Source organism: Trematomus bernacchii, unplaced genomic scaffold, assembly GCF_902827165.1.
Source record: "Trematomus bernacchii unplaced genomic scaffold, fTreBer1.1, whole genome shotgun sequence".
Taxonomy (NCBI): Eukaryota; Metazoa; Chordata; class Actinopteri; order Perciformes; family Nototheniidae; genus Trematomus; species Trematomus bernacchii.
The window spans coordinates 7,300,706-7,322,511 of NW_022987608.1; the positions used below are offsets into that span (position 1 = coordinate 7,300,706).

The following is a 21,806-nucleotide window of genomic DNA, read 5'->3' on the forward strand; positions in this document are numbered from 1 at the left end:
CTGTTGGGTGATGCGACGCTTTGCGCATGCGTCGTGGCTCAGAAGAAGCGACATCAGTAAAGAGGAGGATGGCGGAGGATGGGAGGGAAGAGTCTGTAGCGGCTGACGACGACTCACAACACACAGCTGAAGACGGGAGAAACGGCTTAAACAACACGGTACATTAGTAGCTTCCTCTTTCTGTTTTAGTTTTATACTAGCCCTAACCATAGCAGTGGATAAAGGCTGTGTTATTTGTCACAGAGCTAACATTTTAAAGCTCAGGGCAGAGCTAGCATCATAGACTGTCATGGACTGAAAATATAGATACATGTCAGTCTTGAACAGTTAAGCTAATACCTTCGCTTACATTCATCTGTTTGCATTTTACCATTTATTTATCCTAATATCTATTACTACAATAAACAGTCTTTTATTTTATTTGACTGTACAATATTTAATTTGACATTCTGTTATTGTCTATCTTATTCTATTTACATGTATATAGATAACTGCATTTACAGTCTTTGCATTATTAAGCTTATTGTATTTATTTATTTTAATCTGCATTACTTGCACATTGGGACTTTTTCATTGTCATATCTGCACTGTAGCTACTGTGCATATGACAATAACACCTTTAAATTTGAAATTCTGAAATTTGAATTGAGGTAATTTACTGTATGACCCTTCAAGTGTTGTTATTTTCATGCTACTATAATTTGCTTAATAAATAACGTCAATATCTCGTGGTTTAGATTGACAGCTGTTAGCTTACAGTAGCTTTAAAGCAAGAGGAAGCAGAAGTGTTTCCACATGGTGATAATGGTGCTGACTGTGATGCTTCAGATGGTGGAAGAGAGCCCCACTCTCCTGCGCAGGATGGAGATCTGTGTTGCCGAGGCTGAGAAAAGGAGTGGGAAAAATGCAGTGAACATGCAGGAGACATTTACCGTCTACCTTATTGAAACACGGTGAGAATTATAAAAATGACTGTCTCATTCAAAAGGAAGTTCTGTTGGTCAAGCTGAGATGACTTGTACTTCCTGTTGTTTGAGCTCTGTTGTACGATACGATACGATATACTTTATTGTCCCCGTAAGGAAATTTGTTCTGGACTCCGTCCTGCAGTTCCGCATACATGTACATATACAAACATAGTAGACATTAAGAGACATACACATATCATCAGTCATACACCGTTTGAACAAACACAATACACAGACGCACATACTGACAATGGCGACCTATTGCACAACCCTCATGGCCAACATTTAAAAAGTACATTTCATTACATTTGACTACATTTCATTTCATGTGAATGTTAAGAAGCTTAATGGACATAGGTAGGAATGAGTGCTTATAGCGGTTCAGCCTGCTCTTGGGAACCCTGAATCTTCTACCAGAAGGTAGGAGCTGGAATTCTGGGTGGAGTATGTGGGTGGGATCAGACACAATTTGTTTTGCCTGTCTGATAATGGACTGCTCGTATATGTTTTGGAGAGATGGGTGTTTTTTAACCCCCATAATTTTCATAGCAGTCTGTACCAGGCGAGCGATCTGTGACTTTGACTGCACTGTCAAGTTACCATACCAGGCATTAATACCATACCTCATGATGCTCTCCAACACGGCATGATAGAACAGTAACATGAACTTCTGGTCGACTCCGAAAGCCCGGAGTCGACGCAGAAAATACAACCGCTGTTGAAGTCTAGAGCACAGACCTTGAACATGCGCCTTCCAGCTGAGTGTATTATCTATGGACACCAAGGTACTTATAGGAGCTGACCTGAGTTATGGGTTCATTGTGGATAACCACCGGCCTAAGGTCACCCACTGCCTTTGGGTCCCACACCATCTCCTCAGTCTTCTTCACATTCAGCACTAGATGGTTAAAATCACACCACTGCACAAATCTCTCTATTTCAGAGTGATAAGCCGATGAACTGCTGCCTTTGTGCATTAAGCCAAGGATGGCTGTATCATCTGAGAATTAGATGATATAATTCTCCGGGTGGATTCTCGTACAGTCGTTTGTGTACAGTGTGAAGAGGACCGGGGAGCTCACACAACCCTGGGGGGCTCCTGTACTGATGGTCCGGGGCTCTGAGACGGCATTGTTGACCCTGACATGCTGAGTGCAATTGGTTAAAAATGAAAAATACCATTTCAAGATAAAAGGATTTATACTGATCTTTATCAGTTTTTGAAGCAAGATGTGAGGCTGCAGTGTGTTAAAAGCCCAGCTGAAATCCACAAACAGTAGGCGTACATATGCCTTAGGGTCTTCCAGGTGTTTAGTGACCAGGTGTGTGATGCTATGACGCCCTTGCTTGTAGGCAAACTGAAAAGGGTCTAAATGTACATCAACCTCTTTCTTTAGCAGCGGCACCATGATCCTCTCAAAACATTTCATGACAATGGATGTCAATGCAACAGGCCTAAAATCATTGTTTACCTTTGGACAAGGTTTTTTGGGGACAGGTTTTATTATTGATTTTTTTCCAGAGGGTGGGGATGGTGTGAAGATCAACAGATTTTTGAAATATGGGACACTATGTCAGTTGATGTCAGTTCTTCTGCAAATGTCTTGAGAAGGAATGCAGAGATGCCATCTCGTGCATACACTTACTTCTCAAAATACTAAACAAAATTGTTAATGGAATCCTCACAGGCCAATGGATGCTCTCGCTGAAGGCCGTAACCCAGCTCCCGACTCTCTGTGGAGGAGATACAGTGAATTTGAGCTGCTGCGGAACTACCTGTTAGTTACCTTTCCATACATCGTGGTCCCTCCTCTGCCCGAGAAGAGGGTGAGTTCAGCGTCTGCTTTCGAGGATTGCAGCCTTGCTTTATGTCTTTCTTAAAACATGTATTATAATGTATTGTAAAGACATGTACTACAGTGTCTTTACTGTAGGGTATTTTTATTATATGTACAGCACTTTGGCTAGACCAAAAATCGTTTTAAAAATGTGCTATATAAATAAAACTTGATTTGATTTGATTTGAATAGGAAGTAAGTTGACAAATCACCAATGGCTTCTGGCTTACTTCTAGTAATCTTTGGAACAGTTACGGAGCGTCCACACAGCAGCGTTAAAAAAATCTTGGAGGTGGGCATATCTGAAGCTTGGGGATTTTTTGCGAGCAAGGCACCAACAACCAATCACATGAATCTCCCGCCCCCGACATACGAAGCAAAAAAGCCCGAAGTAAACTGGATATAAACTCCCCAAACAGGCGAAAACCTACCACTGTCTCTGCCACCTCCCTCCATGCCTGGCTCCTCCGGTTTGTATCCCGGTAGGTAAATAGGGACTGGTCATAAAGCACCGGGTGATTCCCTACCGCTAATTTCTCCTCCATTTTTTGGAATATGAGGAAATGACCTGCGGTATGTCTCTCTCAGCATACACGCGGTTTGATTGGCTAGAGCTTGAACTGTCAGATTTGCATAAACGGGATTTGATTGGCTGACGCGTCCACCTCAGCCTCAAAAGTTGAACATTGCTCAACTTTTGAATCCTGAAAATCCTGAAAATCTCCGCTCTGCTTCCCACAATGCAGTTCGGCGAAAAGTGAGGGAAAGTGACGTCACCCCATTCAAAGTGAATGGGCAGAAGCGTTCCAAGATTTTTTTAACGCTGCTGTGTGGACGCTCCGTTATTGTTATAACAACATAATAGCTTATTATATGGAGCTGGATTTTTTTGCTCCATGTATTATTAAAATATCTGCCATAGAGGTAATAAATAGTAGAGAACAAGGAATCAACATTAAAGATAAATTATAGAATGCTTCATTTAAATGTAAAAGATCACGACTACTAATATTTACAGAATGTTTCTTTACTTGTAGGCTCCTTTGTGTGTTTTTATGATTGTTGTTTACTCCATGGGAAAAGGGACAAACATTTGGTAATTTTCAGAATGCACAATATAAAACGTCAGTCATCAATAAAAAAACAACACCAGACTACTTGGTCAATTAGAAGATTAAAACATGCTTTATTCATCTCTATGGCTTAAAGTGCAGAGAGGTGTGTAACTGTGCGTATTATTCACCAAGCATACGATGCAAATCAAAGACGAATAATCCAGCTAAACTGCAATATCATCAAGTAAAACATGAACTGCAGTCGGTCTCTTTGTTCTCCTTCATGCAGGCAGAGTTCGTGTGGCACAAGCTGTCGGCAGACAACATGGACCCAGACTTTGTGGAGCGCCGTCGGGTGGGGCTGGAGAACTTCCTGCTGCGTGTGGCATCACATCCGGTCCTCTCCAACGACAAGATCCTCCACCACTTCCTCACCGAGGTACATGCTGCAGCTGTGGATCAGTGATGAATGATAACAGATCTGCAGCTGATTGAATGTTGTTTTTCACCGCTGTGTGTGCAGGAACATGGCTGGAAGGAAGTGGTGTATGAGACGGGATTTCAGGCAAAGGTACCTTGAGGAATCTCTATTCTTACAGGCAATTTACTTATAAAGATGTTCAGTGTTTACAAAGCTTGACCACTTCTTGTTTCTCCTATTTCAGGCAGATTCCAGGCTGAAAGCTCTCAGCGCCACCTTCAGGGTGAGAAACCCAGATAAGTAAGTGAGTGTTTTCTCAACAAAAAGTAGTTCATTCAAAGGTACTCAATTTGAATGAAATGTTGTCAAAAATCAACATTCATGTCAAAATAATTAATTCATTATTATACAAAATTATCTTAGGTGGAGATAACTATATGTAACAAGTAATAGGGTGTTAGAAAACTCTTTATGTGTACTATACCAGTTGTTGATAGTATCCGTATGATCAGTCAAAGAGCAATTGTTTTATTATTTTTTCTATTATTATCCTTTTTTTTATTATTGTTAATTATTCTCTTTATTAATGAATTAATCATTTGGTTTATAGAACAAGCTTTAGTACACCATTACATTTATGTTTAGTCCGTCTCAATCAAAGCAAATGTTCACATTGGAGAACCTAGAGACATCTAATGTTTGGCTTTTTTGTTTAAAAATAAAGCCCTTTAACGGTTAATTCACTATGAAAACATTATTGTTAATACTATTATCATTGTTTAAAAATGATGAATAAATGCAAACACTTTTAAAATAAGTGGGTAAATGATTGTAATCCCTGTCTTCTGTACACGTGTCTTCCTTTTGTCTCACTTAGACGCTTCATGGACATGAAACACTACAGTGATGAGCTGCAGTCTCACACATCTCAGCTGCTCCGGGCACGAGCTGTGAGTCTCTCTACCTGTCTTTCTCTCTCTGAGTTTCATTTAGGAATATTCAATGTTTACTTTGAATTGACTGAACTTTAATATTGTCTTTGTCTCTTCTAGAGGGTTGCAGATCGACTCTACGGCGTCTACAAGGTCCACGGGAACTATGGGAGGGTCTTCAGGTTTGACAACCGGCATATAATAACCAATCTTTGCTGTGAAGGATTACTTAAATGTGACCATCATAATAGTCTTAACAAAAATGTATTATATTGAATATATTCTGCAGCCAAGTGTGACAGACTCTCCCTGGCAGTTTGCTAACTGTGTGCGTCCATGTTTTGACTGCAGTGAGTGGAGCGCCATAGAGAGAGAGATGGGGGATGGACTGCAGAGTGCCGGTCATCATATGGATGCGTGAGTCAATCTTCTCTGCCTTACAGATTACCACTCTTTCTCTGTTATTATACCATAAGTTTATATATAATTCCTGGACAAACATAATTTCAGATGCGTTTTACACTGTGAGGTTGATGCTGCCTCTACCCTCTGTGTTGCTAGATTAGACATTTAGTGTTTTTCACCCCCCTGTAGATATGCTGCCTCAATAGATGATATCTTAGAAGAAGAGGAACATTACGCGGACCAACTGAAAGAATATCTCTTCTATGCTGAAGCTCTGAGGTAAGACCCAATATTAGCTGAACCAGTATCTCAGAATATCTGACCAATATTGCAGTTGCAAAAGGAAACACCATATTGGAGGGAATAATCATATCTACATTATCATTCTCATTTTTATGGAAATAAATGTAGGTGTTATATTAGGAGTTATGTTAAGTAAACACACTTATCTCAGTTTGCATGAATGACCCCTCAGCACAGACACTATTTTCAAGCTTTGTAAGGGCATGCTTAAAACACTAGCTACAGATAGCAGATAGTATGATTATATAACCATTGTTTCAGACATGTGGTCTCCCCTCATGTCTGAAGAACAGGACCATAGTACAATAACTCAAAATGATAATCTTATGTAATGTCTGTGACTATTAATATATATATTCCTGGACTTTTGCAACCCTAATCACATCTTTGTTCACTGGATATTGGTCTTTCGCTACTATGTCAAGGCTTGTACTTGAGCACTTTGTTGTGGAGATCCAGCACTCACACAACAGGAAAGAATGAAACAGAGAGGAATCAATGAAACACAAACACAGAAATAGTTGATTTAATCATTATTATTTAGTTGCGCACCACCAAACAACAATGGGGAAACATTACCTTGCTTCAACAGCAACCAATCGCAGAAATGGTCCCACAAATATTCAGAAACACAGGACACTTATAGGTATCCTAAATGACACACGAACATGTTCCCTAATCATGTTTAACGCACACACATTGTCAGGTCTCCTAAACTTGGACGCACCAACATCAGAGCAACATGTAAATTCCAGATGTCAAAAGGTCATTATCTCATGAAGTCTTTCGGAGCCTTGCAGGATATGAATTATCCAATTAACAAACTATATATATCGTCTGCACATGAGCGCACATACATTTCTTTACATTTAACTAACACACCAACATCCTTATCGTTTCTTAGCTAATGCATGCTGGATATGAACCACTAACTAACAAGACTTTAACTGTATTATATCTGAGGAAGACCTCTCTTGGAGTTCCTCTGACCTTTGCCAATTTACTTAACATGGGTACATCTGCTGTTAATTGCAAAGACCATTGATAATTAGCAAAGAGACTCATGGGCCTCTTGCAATATCTGGAAACTGTAATTAAATTATAGTTATACTGAGAAGGTCCAAGACTTGACATAACATTCCCTCCTTTTATTAATTTAAGTTTCCAGATCATACAAAAAAAACTCTTACAAATAACCTTTTGAGATCCGCCCTGGAAAGTCCAAAATGACTTTCTAAAAAATATTTATCAATGAATAATCATTTTACTCAAGGCAGAAATCACAGGGTTACCTGTACTACTCACAAATAGCCAAAAAACCACCTTTTTGATTATAACACAAAAAGTGGAAGAAAAGACAATTTGCGCTAATCTACTCTTACTTAAATGGAAAATCATTAAAAAACCTCAGTATGCTTAAGAGGAAAAAAACAATTTGTCCCATTCAAGTTTAACAAACTTACATACATAACCTAATAACAAAGTAACATTCAATTTAATACTTGATTATACATAATGAAAAATCTTCCAAAACACTTATAGCAAGATGTAACTGGCGTACACTCTTTCTGCTTCTGTTATATTGTCCATTAAACACTTCTTCAGGGTGTGCACGTTCCGATCTTCATGCGTAGCCTTTAGATGGAATATCTATCTTAGCCTTCATGCTGTGATGTCCCATCTCATAGCAACATCCCTTGATGACATCTGAAGCAACATCATTACCATTTGAATTGGACGGAACTGTAGTCAGAAAAACTGAGACTTCTTTAAAAGAACAGTTTAACGGTAGATCTTCTTCTCTGGAGTTTGAGATTACTAATATACTTGGCTGTAAATCATCTCAGACATCTTGGGTTTTGTTCTTCGTGTTGACCCAAACCCATAAGACAATAGCAGTGGAAGAATAGCTGGAAACTGAAGGTAGTCATCCAGCTGCCTTCATTGACACTCCAGTTTGCCTCCAGACGCAGCTCCTTAAACCCCGCCTCAGAATGATCCATTTTCCCTCCTTCAGATTGCAAGGGAAAGACAGCTTTGACCTGGGTAGAAAATAGCACTTGCATTCTGGGTTAACAGCCTACAGTCGACCACTAGGCCTTAGAGTCTTACCTATAATTTTTAAACTTCTTGAAACCATGAAATGTTGTTTGTGTTGTGTTTTTACTTACCCACAATTTCCTAAGCACACAACAAACATATTCTGCAAAATTGTTCAGCCACGGTGCTGAAACCAATCAGATCTCAACTTCGAACATTAGGCAAAAAGTTGTTTAGGCAAAAAGTTGTTTCATTTGCCCTCTGGATCATGTGAGGGTTAAAAAATTCACGTGAACAAGAACAATAAACCCATTATACCCCTCCTGGAAACATTGTCCTCTAAACCATAGAGACCATGTTTCCCCAAGTAAGATACCTCAGAGTACCCATCTGCTCATACAATGTTATTTCAAAGTCCTATGACTCATCAAGAAAACTTTCTCCTGTCAAAAAGAATCAACAATGTTAAATATCAAGTTACATAGTCATCAAGCCATGCAGGGATCATGCATAGTCAGACAAATTTCATGCGTCATGTCTCACAATGGTTCAACTAATATGGCATAATCAGAAATCCATTGCCAAAAGCATTATGTATACCCCAAAATAAAATCACTCTGTCGGTGGGTCAGTTTTACTGTAACAGTCAGGAATTGACAAATCAATTCACATTCATTCAGTCTTTGCAAAGTCTAAGTCAGTCTCGAGATCTCATGTCCTATAGTAGTGCACTTTGATATTCTACCAGCTGGAGTTTTTAATCAGTGACATTGTTGTGTTGATGTCAAACAATGCAACAAAGTTTTTCCCATGTTCGCAGCACAATTTGTTTCAGATGTTAAACAAACAAATTATCAATAAACTTCATTAATGTACTGCCCCTAGGAAACACAAAGCCTGACAAATGTTCTTGCAAGGCATTCCTAAGCGAACCTGCAGACATCGGCCTTTTTAATTAATATTTAAATTAATTAATAATAATAATAAACCTTTTTATTAATTTGTTTACCCTTAGAAGTGAACATATCTCATAATGTTACATCAGGATGTTAAACAAAGTTTTAGCCAAATCAATCATACCAAACCATTTTACAGTACCAGGTACTGAAGTAGATCAGTATTACTGCAGATTTAACTGGTGGTTGAACAAACCAAAGCCTTTTTGTTTACGACATGCAAACCACTAACACATTTTTCCAAGTTCAGCATCAGCCTTCGTTACTCTAAAATTACGTTTTAAATAGGAATATTAGAAATGGAACAAATATTCAATCTTCAGAAATGTCCTCAATAAATCTCTATCTAGTGAATAGCCAACATATTTAAAAAAAATGTCAGATATATAAAAAATAAACCTAAATACTCCTTTACTATCAAAGTCTAAAGCTAGACCTAAGGTGAACAGTTTTTGTTATTTATTCTTCAAAATACATTAGTAAATACTTTGTAAAGTTATTCACACTATAACTAACCCTCTCTAGGATATCAAATCCGTTCATCTTTAACCTGACTATTTCCCTATTTACTTTCAGTTCATTATAACAATGGTATAACAACCACACGTTTTACCCATAGCTAGTTTATATTTCAAGATTATTCTGTGTGATATAATAATCAGATTTCTTGTATGCAAAATAAAGGATATTAATAGTATTAATCTTTTCAGTATTCTAGACCATCGTTAAACAAGCAGCCTCTCTTCTTAAACACTAAGCATAATGTTCTGCACCACCCTCTGGAAAACTCTTGCACAGTTATGCCGTAAAATCATTGCATAATTTCTTCAGAGTCTGAACAGTCTGAGACAAGCCTGTCTCAAGATCTTGTCATAATGAGAACAGTCAGTGATTCGTTGTCCTCTGCAGCTGTAGTCAGTGGCAGGGCCCCCAAAAAGCTAGAAAGGGCCCTGGTCAGTGCTCAAGGAAACTCTCTCTGGCATCTGGAGGGAAGGAAACTCTTGGATCAATGTGGTACAATCAGCAGACACACGTTGTCCTCTGGACAGTAGAAATCCCCAAAAACTGCAGTTCCTCTTCACACCACTGTTGCCTTGACAACAAGGGTTCATGTCCATCACAAGCAAAATGTCAAAACCTCCTCAGAGATGCGTTCTTTGCACACTTCTTCTGTTTCTGTAGTGAGCAACATTTCACCAACACACTGATTCAGAGTACAACCCAAAGGTGGCGCATAACTATCCAATGCTGCTGTAATCACAGCCAATCAGCTACTAGAGAAAAACTCAATTTAAATCTCTCCCCCAACGGGTTACAAAATTGGCTGAGTGTCTATATGGTCAGGAATGCTGAAACATGTGAATGTTAAAACAAACTAATGGTGGTAGTTTACCCAGATTCTTTACTTCATCAAAAGTAGTACAACTACATTGTAAAATCTCTTTTGTCTAGTTGACATCCTGCTTTTAAATTCTAGTCAGGAAAAGAACATACACATCATCTTTAAAATCTTCTTAAATTTGAAACCAAAAAGGTATTCATTCTCCACCACGATGCATTTCAACATCAAAGTCCATCAAAACTGATGATTTATCTTTAAAAACATGAGGAATGACAGTTTTCATAAAACACCATTCTCCTTTACTTCAGTTCTAAGTCAATGAGCAAAACAAGGAAACCCTCCTTAAACACTATAGATTCATATTTTATCTACTTGCTTATTCTATTCATTTTCTAATTGTTTATCTAAGTTGTGTTACAAGCATGGTTAGGTTGTAATAATACAAAACATCAAGTAACTGCATTCAATCCGCGCTATATTTGAAAAACAAGTAATCTGATTACAGTTAATGAATATATTTTTTGGAACACTTAAAGGAATTATTGGTGGTTTCCTCACAAAATGTAATCTTCATTACTAAAGCTAAAACCTCATCACGGAACAGTTTTCTTTCCTCATCACTTAATTGTTTCAATAAAAACAAAAAAACATCTCAACATCTCAACACTTTATTCCATCTAAGCATGAATGTTTATGACAGACACGCCATATATTCCAAGAATAAATATCTCTGGGCCTAAAGAACAATCCATTAATCCAAAACGGTCTTTAGTGATATAAATTGTGAACTTTCTTAACATTAATTGTAAATGCAACGTATGTTCTCTTTAGAACAGAGATAGGATAGTTGCAGCTGAAACTGGTTAATAGCAATTTTCTGTTAACCTAGATAAGCATGTTGTTCTTATATCTAGTAATATAAATATATTTATATGTTATGTTACTCATAAAACAGTAAACCATAGGAACATTTTCCAGAATAGTAGTTAACTTTATATAACATTTACTCTCTCTAGACTCTTCAAAACATCTTAATTCTCCTGTCTCTCTCTTTCCTCACTGCGCCCTGCAGCTGCTCCTGTCCACAAGCTTCTCTCATCAATCACACTTGACCTCTTATGTTATCCAACAGTGTGAAAGGGCTTGAGCAAGCATCGTACAGAGCCTCTGTCATGCTTAAACATTAACAGCTTCCTTCTGACTGACAAACTTATAAAAACCTCCTGTTTACTACTTACTACTCTTTCTTCATAAACTTAAAAAATACAATTGTGGTGAATCGTTTGCGTTTTCAGTTTCCTATCTACTTTAAACAACCATCAAATGAGAGTCACTATTGTATGATAAATACAACTCCTGAATAATATTACAATATATATTTCTTACAGTAAGTTTGTTATTTCATGTTTAACAATTCTCCTCTTTCTATGTCATATACTAGGTGGAAAAATCCACTATTATATTTAATTTGAATAAAACCTTTACCTTAATGTACTTCATATACTTCAGTAAACCTCTTTTTACTTTGCCTTAACGTTACTGTATGTAATTAAGTTCCTTTGAAATATAATTAAGTACAATTCTTAGTCAAATGACAAATACCATGAAATTCACAATGCAATGCAATGGTAACAATCAGTTCTCAAAGACTATGTTTAAATAGCAACAAATCATTGTTTCTTATTTATTTCAATATATCTAATACTTCAAATCACACATTGATCTATTCATTTTCAATGTATTCACTCCAACTTCAGATCACTCGTTGATCTTTCACTCCTTGTTTTAAACAGAGAAACACTCAGCAGCCTTCTTTCAGGCATTAGACGAAAGAACAAGCAGACACACTCCGGGCTGCTGCTCGACAATTAGAGCAGAATCAGGAGAAGGGGGGGAGATACTTTCACAGACAAAGACAGACACACCCCGGCTGGAGCTCTCAGCCTTTTCAGAAGAAAGGGGGGCTTCTTTGACCAATAAGAAATTAAAACAACAAACTATGGTATACCAAAACATTTAGCGCTTTATCACAGACTCTACATTACGGTCTGACAAAACATGGAAAACTCCACTTTTGTATGTAGTGAATTCACAGAGTCGCCAGGCAAGTTTTATACTTTTAACTCCCTGAACTCAGATCGGGCTTATTAATCTCTTAATTACCGAACGGACCGGATGTGCACTTGGCTCGCAAAGCAAATCATATCCCCTCAGCCAAATGAATATCTGAACCTTAAGACAATCATTAGGATCTTCTCAGGCAGAATTCACGACTACGAGGTCAGATACAGTGATTCCTCCAGCATAACATGTCCTTACGGCTAGCAAAGATCATATCCCCTCAATCAAACCCTTAGCTTCTCAGGCAGATTACGAGGTCAGATACAGTGATCTCTCCAGTATAAACATTTATCAACATAAAACAAGACCAACAAACAAAACAAACAATCAACAGATCTCAATCATAACTGTGCAAATATCCCAAATCCACTCCTCTGCATCTTCCTTTTAACCAATACAACTTCAAAAGTCATTTAATTCCAAATACGTTTTGCTTACTGTGAGTTGGTATTTCTTCTGTGGAAGTCTCAAGTCTGGTTTCTCAATTCCTCGAGATTTTACCACAGCTTTCTATGTAGCTGCCTGATCAGGGTGAGTTGAGACCTCCAGGGAAAAACACAGCAACCTCCAGCATCGGCAATCTCGGTAGAACCTCCAAAATGTTGTGGAGATCCAGCACTCACACAACAGGAAAGAATGAAACAGAGAGGAATCAATGAAACACAAACACAGAAATAGTTGATTTAATCATTATTATTTAGTTGCGCACCACCAAACAACAATGGGGAAACATTACCTTGCTTCAACAGCAACCAATCGCAGAAATGGTCCCACAAATATTCAGAAACACAGGACACTTATAGGTATCCTAAATGACACACGAACATGTTCCCTAATCATGTTTAACGCACACACATTGTCAGGTCTCCTAAACTTGGACGCACCAACATCAGAGCAACATGTAAGTTCCAGATGTCAAAAGGTCATTATCTCATGAAGTCTTTAGGAGCCTTGCAGGATATGAATTATCCAATTAACAAACTATATATATCGTCTGCACATGAGCGCACATACATTTCTTTACATTTAACTAACACACCAACATCCTTATCGTTTCTTAGCTAATGCATGCTGGATATGAACCACTAACTAACAAGACTTTAACTGTATTATATCTGAGGAAGACCTCTCTTGGAGTTCCTCTGACCTTTGCCAATTTACTTAACATGGGTACATCTGCTGTTAATTGCAAAGACCATTGATAATTAGCAAAGAGACTCATCGGCCTCTTGCAATATCTGGAAACTGTAATTAAATTATAGTTATATTGAGAAGGTCCAAGACTTGACATAACAACTTCATGAAATGTGATATTATATTGTACACTTTGCTTTGGCAGGGCAGTGTGCAGAAAACATGAGCTGACCCAGTTTGAGCTCGAGATGGCCACACAGGACCTGATCTCCAAGAAGCAGCAGCATGAGGAGCTCTCTACAGGGGTACACTCAACTCCCATTGTTACTCACTGTCATATACCTGATGTGTTCCTGTCTGCTATTGTTAGGCAGTGATGGTTGATTCTGTCATAACCAAGGTGAGACTGTCGAGGAGATCTTCCCAACTAAATCTCTGTGATTCCGTTTTCTTTAGATTGTTCGGACGTTCTCCTTCAAAGGCATGACCAACAAGCTTTTTGGCCAAGAGGCACCCGAGCAGAGGGAGGCCAGACTGAAGCTGCTGGAGGAGCTGATAGAGGAGGGGGAGGAGGCGGTCAAGGACAAAACAGTCGAGTGCGAGTGAGTAATGGGCCCTGCTTAATATTTGAAGATAAAGCAGCCGTAAAGTTGTTTTTTGAAGGGGCCTAAAGTTAACAGATATGGTTCTAAACTGTATTGAAGTAAACATGTATTATTTTGAACTGTATTTTAGTGAACATGTATTGTTTGAACTGTTTTAAGTAATCCTATATATATTCTCTTCTCACTTACACTCACTGACCCAGATATCCTGCTACACACACATACACCTCCTCCCACCAGCACACACACATATTCTTTTCAAGGTCCTTTCTGGGCATCAATATATCTGTGTACAATGTTTGGTTGTCTGGGAAAGAATAGTTTGTGTGAAATATTCCTTGGGAAAGTAAAGGAGTGAATACAGGAGCAGAGATAAAGATTGACTCTGTCCTTGTGTACTTCCGAAGATTCTCACGCTCTGTTCAGAAGAAACATACTTTTTTCCCAGAACTCTGATTCGCTGTATTGGACCCGACCAGAAGTGAATCCAACCAGTAAAAACACCTGGGGGAGTGAGCAGCTCACACAGCTCCTCACCAGGGCCCAGTCTGCTCTGATTGGTTAGCTGGCTGGCTCTGTTGTGACTGGTCAACCACTAGAGATGTCCAGCTCCATAGCCTATAACGTACAATGTGTTGGAGCGCTAGCCAATAGAAGCGAAAGGGTTAAACAGTGATGTGAGGATTTCAATCAGTCTTTGTAGACCATTGACATGCTCATAAACCTATATAACACACTACAGGGAAGGTTAAACCCAAAAAAGCACAATAAGGCCTCTTCAAAAGAATGTTCTGTTTATGATCAAGATTATAGATAATGCATTTGCCAAAAGTGTGAGATTCATTTGATCTGTAATACTGCAGAGAACATGTTGAAAAGGCATGGGTGGATATGCAGCGCTTCAAGGAGCAGAAAGACAAAGATCTGCGGGAGGCGCTCATCAACTACGCTGTCATGCAAGTCAGCATGTGCAAAAAGGTACGGAACAGCACATTAGCTATGAGAAGGTAACTGTTCAACTGTCTGTTCATGTGTTTTCCTTTCTCTCCCTGCAGGGAATACAAATGTGGAGCAATGCCAAAGAATGTTTCCTAAAGATGTAAAGTTGAAGCCATATTCAAAGGATTTCAGCGATGCTCCGTTGTGCATGCTGGGAAATGATGCCAATGTGAGCTAGTTGAGGTTTGAAAACAACCACCGTAAACAATGCACATAAAGATTATGTCGTTTCAAGCATTTATACAAAATAAGTTCATATGCAACTGATTTTCAGCAGTGATTTACATTCACTGCTAAGCTTTTTTGTAGTGAAAAGTGTTGGGAGGGTGGGATGGATCACACAAAAGCACATGACTTGGACACTGGAGACCAGGGTTAACATTCTCAATATTTACCCAAGACCATTTTTTTGTCACAATAAAGAGACACTGCATGGTAAAAGAAGATGTAGAGGGCCAGTTTATAAAATGGGTTTACAAAGGAATGTTATAGTATCATGTCCTCCCCTTTTCAGTGAAGCACTTCATCTCCACTTTATGACTGCAATGTTCTGACAGCTCATGATGATTTGGGGCTTTCCCCTGCCGTGAACCCTAGTGTTGGCTCTGTTTTCATGCTGACTTCAGTGTTTATAGCATGGGCCCAATGCCCTCAGGCTGCTCCTACCCCTATGTTGTTTTGTTCTAATATTCATGAGTACTAATTGGGATTGTACACCTATGTTACCAGTTTGGTTTGGTTAAGGTAACCTTAAGGTAGGTCTGACATTTCTTAATCAAACTGGCCAAACATGTGGACGAAGACGCCCTGAAAAAAGAGGATCTCCACACTAAAAGTCCCTTGTTATTTTTGATGCCTTGTATTTATTGGTGACTAGCCGCTACTTTTTCTTTTTCTAACATCATTTGTTTAATTTATTTTAAAGACATTCATGCTTTAAATTAATCAATCAAAGTGAAGAGTCTACAAGATGTTGATTACTTGTAACCATGTCCAGGGCAATGTATTGTACTAATGTACAGTAAACTGCACAGAAGATTATCGATACTCAGCCTAAAATTCTATTTAGTTTAGATTAAATATGACCTTAATTTATTGACTGTTTAAATAACATGATATATGACGTGTCCGAGGCTTTCCAGCTAAAAGCTTTGTGAGTGTATTTAAGTGAGTTTTGATAACTCCATTTACCCCTTACCTTTTTATATTTCTAATGTTGATGCTCAATTTGGATGGATATCTCTTGTTTGTTTATTAATTTATTTGAATAAACATGTGACAAACCAATGACTATTTGTATTCAGTTTCTCTTAAAACCTTGACTCAGAAATACCATTCTTTTTCATAATCCAGTGATAGTCAGATTTTTTATATATTTGTCCCATTATTTTAGGGCCTTTAAGGATTTTTCATTCATTTACATTCTATAACTCCATCGACAGTGGCAGAAGAGTTATTCAGATCCTTTACTTAAATATAAATATGTCGTCTAAAAAATAGCTTTAATTCCTAAAGGTATTATCAGTAATATGTACATAAATAATAAAAAATAGACTTCATGCAAAAAAACATCAGGCCTAGTTATTATTTATAAGTTAATGATTGTTAAAAAAAAATGTTCTTCTAATAAAGGAAAGTGATCATCAAGTCTAATTCATTTTTATTTATGTTTTATTTTATTACAGATGGAATTCAAGTGTGTAAGTCAGTTTATTAAAAAGAAAGAGTTTTATTATAAATAAGTATTTCATTTTTCAATAATGGACAAAAAAGACCTACAACAATATACAGTAGATATTGCTGTTGTTTGTGGAGTATCGTATAGGGGTTATAATAACCTATACAATAACTCTTAACACAGTGGTGTAAATATTGTGGCGTAAAGTATAAAGCTGAGTTCCCTTTAAAAAGACTCTCCCACAATGCACTGCTTGCTTGGCTGTCAGACTATTTCCGGGTTTGCTCCGTCCAACTCCACGTGTGCTATCTGCACGAGCCAAATGACAACAAACACTTTAATTATGAATGGAAACGAGGACGAGAACTTCAGGGACTTTGTGGCCCTTCATGCCGGGGCCCTGCAGTCCTCCGGAATCCCTCTTATCTACTGGAGGAGCCTGCATGACAAAATCACCAACGAGGTCTGTCTCTGCCAACGCAGCACCGTTACACGCCTGAGTACCATAAGGTGTAGCTCAATGCTAACGTTTCAGTCACTGTAGCACAGTTGTTGGATAAACAGCAGGAAAACATAACTATACATGTTCTGCATGCATTTCTTGCTGCTAATGGCCAAAAAAACGCCGGGTTGCATGAATGTAAGGCTACTAGCAAATAATTACAGATTATATATTGTAGAACCGATATCATGTTTTTATGTAAAATAAGCAAAACCTTAGATTACGACTGGTTACCCGGCTACTATGTAACTAAAACATGATTGATCACAGGGGAAGGTATTTTGCAAACTCGCTTATCAAATCTGAATAGTGAGCTTTTCCTTTATTGTTTGCAAACTTACACTTTGAATATATCTTATCTTTATCAACACTCATACTTTCCAGTTTATTCGGCATTACATGTTGCCTTTTTTTTCCAATGTAATGTCTGTCTTTATATATGTTTTACACTTCAGTTTAGCTTTGTTACCGGGTAGTTGGGGAGGCGTGTGGTGCAGTGGTTTGTGCGTTGGTGTTGGGATCAGGGGGTCACTGTTCAAACCCCACTGCAGTCAGCATGTCGTTGTGTCCCTGGGCAAGACACTTCACCCCAAATGGCTCCTGTGGGGATTGCCCACAGTATTGAGTATGTAAGTCGCTTTGGATAAAAGCGTCTAACAAGTAATGTAATGTAGAATAGAAGAATAGAATAGGGAGGGATGAAACCCTCTTTAATGGTCACACATGCAGAGCACACAGCACACACAGTGAAATTTGGCCTCTGCTTTTAACCCATCCTAGTACAAGGAGTCTAGTACTAGGAGCAGTGGGCAGCTATTGTACAGCGCCCGGGGAGCAATGGGAGTGGTGGGGGAAGGGGGGTGTCCGGTGCCTTGCTCAAGGGCACCACGGCAGGGCAGGAGGTGAACTGGGACCTCTCCAAGTAGAAGTCCACACTCCATATTTAGGTCTGGTCGGGGACTTGAACCAGCGACCCTACGGCTCCCAGTCCAAGCCCCTACTGACTGAGCCACTGCCGGACTATGTAATGTAATGTAGTTAACCCTCCGGTATCACTGTGGACGTTTTTGTCCATATGGGTCATTTTTCACTTTTCATTTAGCAATAACTTTGGTTGTGTTGGTGCAAATGGCCTGATTTTTTTGTAACAAGGCTATTTTCTAGATCTATTTTGGAATTCCAATTTAAATTTTTCAAATCGGTCTTTAATTCACTGTGTAACAAATCGTCTACGCACATTAGTCATTCGAGACAAAAATATCCACTGCAAAAGACTTTGATAAAAACATTATAAAAAGGTTTTTTTCACAACTTTTTTTAAAAATGAGAAGCAGGCAAAACTAAAATTGACAAATTCGCTAATGGAGTCTGGTAAGTAACATGTGAAAATAATGACTCTTATCTATATACATTTTTTGTGTCATAGATTTATGATGCTGGGGAAGTTTTTGGCATCATGCAGTTCCAACAAGACAAGGAGGAAGAGGAGGAGAATGAAGAGAATGAGAAGAAGAGGGTCAACCCAGGAGCAGGGATGAGCCTTAAAGTGGTTGTGACTCGGGACAGTGGGCTGCAGGTCTCTGAGCCGACCAGGTGAGGGCGCCACAGGCCAATAAATCCCACTCTACAGAAGAATATAGCAGTATTTAACCTATAATAATCAGGGGTGCACATAACTGGTACGCAGGTACGCATGCGCGGCACAAATCTGAATTGCGTAACGTCACTTGTGTCACTACGCGCCTTTGCGTACCTCAAAACATCAAAACAAAACACATATTTCGTCTACACGTGTTTCTTGTCAACACTCAATGGAGTAAACTACTAGGCATGTCAAAAAACCCAAAGACATTAAGCAGCTACGTTGCCGTTTCGCTCCCTGCAAAAAATCTTTCTATGACTGATTGAACTGGAGCTGGGTGAGCCGCGCAGGACATAACCAACGGACCTGTGAAGCTTTCCAGGATGCAGAGGCTTAGATCACTGGACGACAGAGTTGGTCGCCGTGTGCACAGACAGGGTTAACGTCGGTATAAACAACAGAATTGTGCCAAAAGTCCGCCAACTGGCTGCGGTGGGAGACTCCCCTGAGCACACTCTGTGCCCCGCGCACACACTGGAGAACTGCGCAAAATCATCTGATCACAACGTTCACGCTCTGTGGTCAAGCTGCTGCAGTTTTATTTACACCAAAGTGGAGTGAAACACACAGCTGCAAACTTACTCAGGGTGTTATGGAAGAGTTTGAAATCAGACAGAGGTGGAAGAAGTACTCAGATCTTGTGTAGGAATACTCTGTTACAGTAAAAGTCCTGCATTCAAAATGTTACTCAAGTAAAATTAGAAAAGTATTATCAAAATATAGTGAAAGTAGAGACAGTAAAAGTATTCATTGTGCAGATTGGTCCGTTTCAGAATAATATATATGATATGTTTTATAATGATTGATCATGAAAGTGTTCTCAAAGCTGGTAAAGGTGCAGCTAGTTTGAATGACTTTGTAGACTGCAGGGTAGCTTGTGGATTTACTCCAGGTGGAACTAAAGTCTGATTTAACACTTGATTAGATTTCACATCATTCATCCACATCTGTAAAGTAACTAAAGGTATTAAATACATGTAGTGGAGTAAAAGTAGAAGTACAAAGTAGCATAAAATAGAAATACTCAAGTCAACTACAAGTATCTCAAAATTGTACTTGAGTAAATAAGTGTGCTTTGTTACTTCCCACATTTGAAATCAGATATGACTTCAAGTCATGTGATCATTTCTTAGTATTTGATCCTTCAACTTGGCCTCAGGAAATGCAAGGACTTCACAGTTTTGGCAACAAGTTTTGGAGAAAGCAAATCGGAGGCTTAAAAAGAGACAGGGAGGTGCATCTTCATCATCTTCATCATCTAGCATGCAAGAAGTGTAAATTGAGGACAGTGAAGGAGACACTGAGGAGGACCACGCTTCGTGTGGGGTGAGTACCAAACGCTGTCTCTTGGTACTCATCTGAGTAACTCACTAAAAAAGTTATGTGCACCCCTGATAATAATAACCTATTTGCATTGGATTCAATTTTTAATAAGTTATGAACGTTTTCACTTCTAAGTTCCATTTTTCAAAGTCTGTTTTCATTTCACAATTTAATTTCTCCAAATAACACATTTTGTGTCAAGTCACATCTTTAGCCTTTGAAAATCATACACACCTGAACTTTGTCAACCTTCCTCTCCGCTGCCTGCAGTGTGTTCCTGGTGGATCACGCCTGGACGTACCGCGTGGAACAGTGCCGTCAGCAGCTGGAGCAGATCCCCGGCCTGCTGCCCAGAATGGCCGCCCTCATGGGGGTGGACTTCCACGGCGAGGCCCCTGACCCAGACACAGTGGAGCTGGTGATGGAGAACATGTGGAAGTACAACCAGACTTATAACCTCTCCGAGGGGGTACGTGTTATTCATTTATACCAACAGTTATGTATATTAATCTTGTGTTCGCTGAAGACTTTAAAGGTCCCCTATTACAGGGGGGATCGCGAGATGATTCAAAATAAAAAAAATTCTAATTAAAATAAATTATAAAAAATAAATAAATAAAATTATTTATTATTATTATTAATATCCAGTGTTTCCCACATCATTTGATTCTGTTTGTAGGGGCGCCGCACTCCCCCCCCCCCCCCCCCCCCCCCCATGCAAATGAGCCATAATCTCATTAAATATGCGCATATTTTAATACTTTCAGGAATACAATTCTGAACATTGGATAAAGTCAGGTTCGAAATTCTTGTTTCATTTTGTAGTCATATTAGAATCTAAAGTTTTTACAGAAGGGATTTTGGATATCTCTTTTTATCACTCCATAAATCAGAAAATACTGTCAACAGCTCTAAAATATCAATTTTCGCCATGTTTTTAGGTATACAATGTTATAATTCAGGCTATGAATGATATATGTGACCCGCTCTATCGAAATCAGTCGGATGTCGCAACGGCTCATTTCAAAATAAACGTGGATTTGCGTAAAAAACTATTTTTTCGGGGTTCGGGTGTTTTGTTTGATTTTAAATAAACAAAGTCTTGGCTTTCAGAATATGAAACTTTTATTTCCAAAATCACACGATAAATACATTTGTGAAGCTTGTGAAGGGAAGATGACAGGCACCTCTCGCTCGCAATCTGCTCTTCCGTAGCGCAGCTCACCCTCCCTCCGGCTGAAATTATGAATGTAAGGCATATAGTTATCTAGATAACACGGCGGGGTCCGTTACAGTTTGTTTTCATCTGATTTCAATTAAACAAAGTCTTGGCTTTCAGAATATTAAACTTGTTTCGGCAAATTTAGATGATAAATACAACTATGAAGCTTGTAACGGCATATTTACAAGCGGAGAACGGAGTCATTTAACGTCACAGCAAGCATAACAACAGCCGGTGTTTCTCGTGAGTGTTTTCCCCGGGAAACAAACACAATACACACAAACGCAAAAATACACAAACACACACACACACACATACAC

General features: G+C 38.7%; 2 protein-coding genes across 2 annotated transcripts in view; both read left to right on the forward strand.

Moving 5' to 3' along the window:
- Positions 1-68: 68 nt before the first annotated feature.
- On the forward strand, positions 69-16,392 carry LOC117483058 (sorting nexin-4-like). Its single transcript, XM_034131212.1, has 14 exons — positions 69-158; positions 829-953; positions 2,657-2,795; positions 4,151-4,300; positions 4,385-4,432; positions 4,527-4,582; positions 5,160-5,232; positions 5,335-5,396; positions 5,566-5,631; positions 5,809-5,898; positions 13,721-13,820; positions 13,972-14,117; positions 14,984-15,098; positions 15,176-16,392. Exons 1-14 carry the CDS (start codon positions 69-71, stop codon positions 15,221-15,223), a joined length of 1,308 nt encoding a protein of 435 aa, XP_033987103.1. The 3' UTR covers positions 15,224-16,392.
- Positions 16,393-17,062: 670 nt separating this feature from the next.
- ttll12 (tubulin tyrosine ligase-like family, member 12) overlaps positions 17,063-21,806 on the forward strand; it is a 41,906-nt gene continuing 37,162 nt past the window's right edge. Inside the window, exons 1-3 of the mRNA XM_034131567.1 lie at positions 17,063-17,260; positions 18,726-18,892; positions 20,535-20,733. Coding sequence (XP_033987458.1) covers positions 17,120-17,260; positions 18,726-18,892; positions 20,535-20,733 — 507 coding nt within the window. The 5' untranslated portion in view covers positions 17,063-17,119. The remainder of the gene's footprint in view (positions 17,261-18,725; positions 18,893-20,534; positions 20,734-21,806) is intronic.

Excerpts from the sequence above, each read along its gene's own strand:
- LOC117483058 (XM_034131212.1), top strand. The coding sequence starts at position 69 with ATGGCGGAGGATGGGAGGGAAGAGTCTGTAGCGGCTGACGACGACTCA. Across the intron at positions 5,397-5,565 it reads AACTATGGGAGGGTCTTCAG|TGAGTGGAGCGCCATAGAGA; the intron begins GTTTGACAACCG and ends TTTTGACTGCAG. Across the intron at positions 5,899-13,720 it reads TTCTATGCTGAAGCTCTGAG|GGCAGTGTGCAGAAAACATG; the intron begins GTAAGACCCAAT and ends TTGCTTTGGCAG.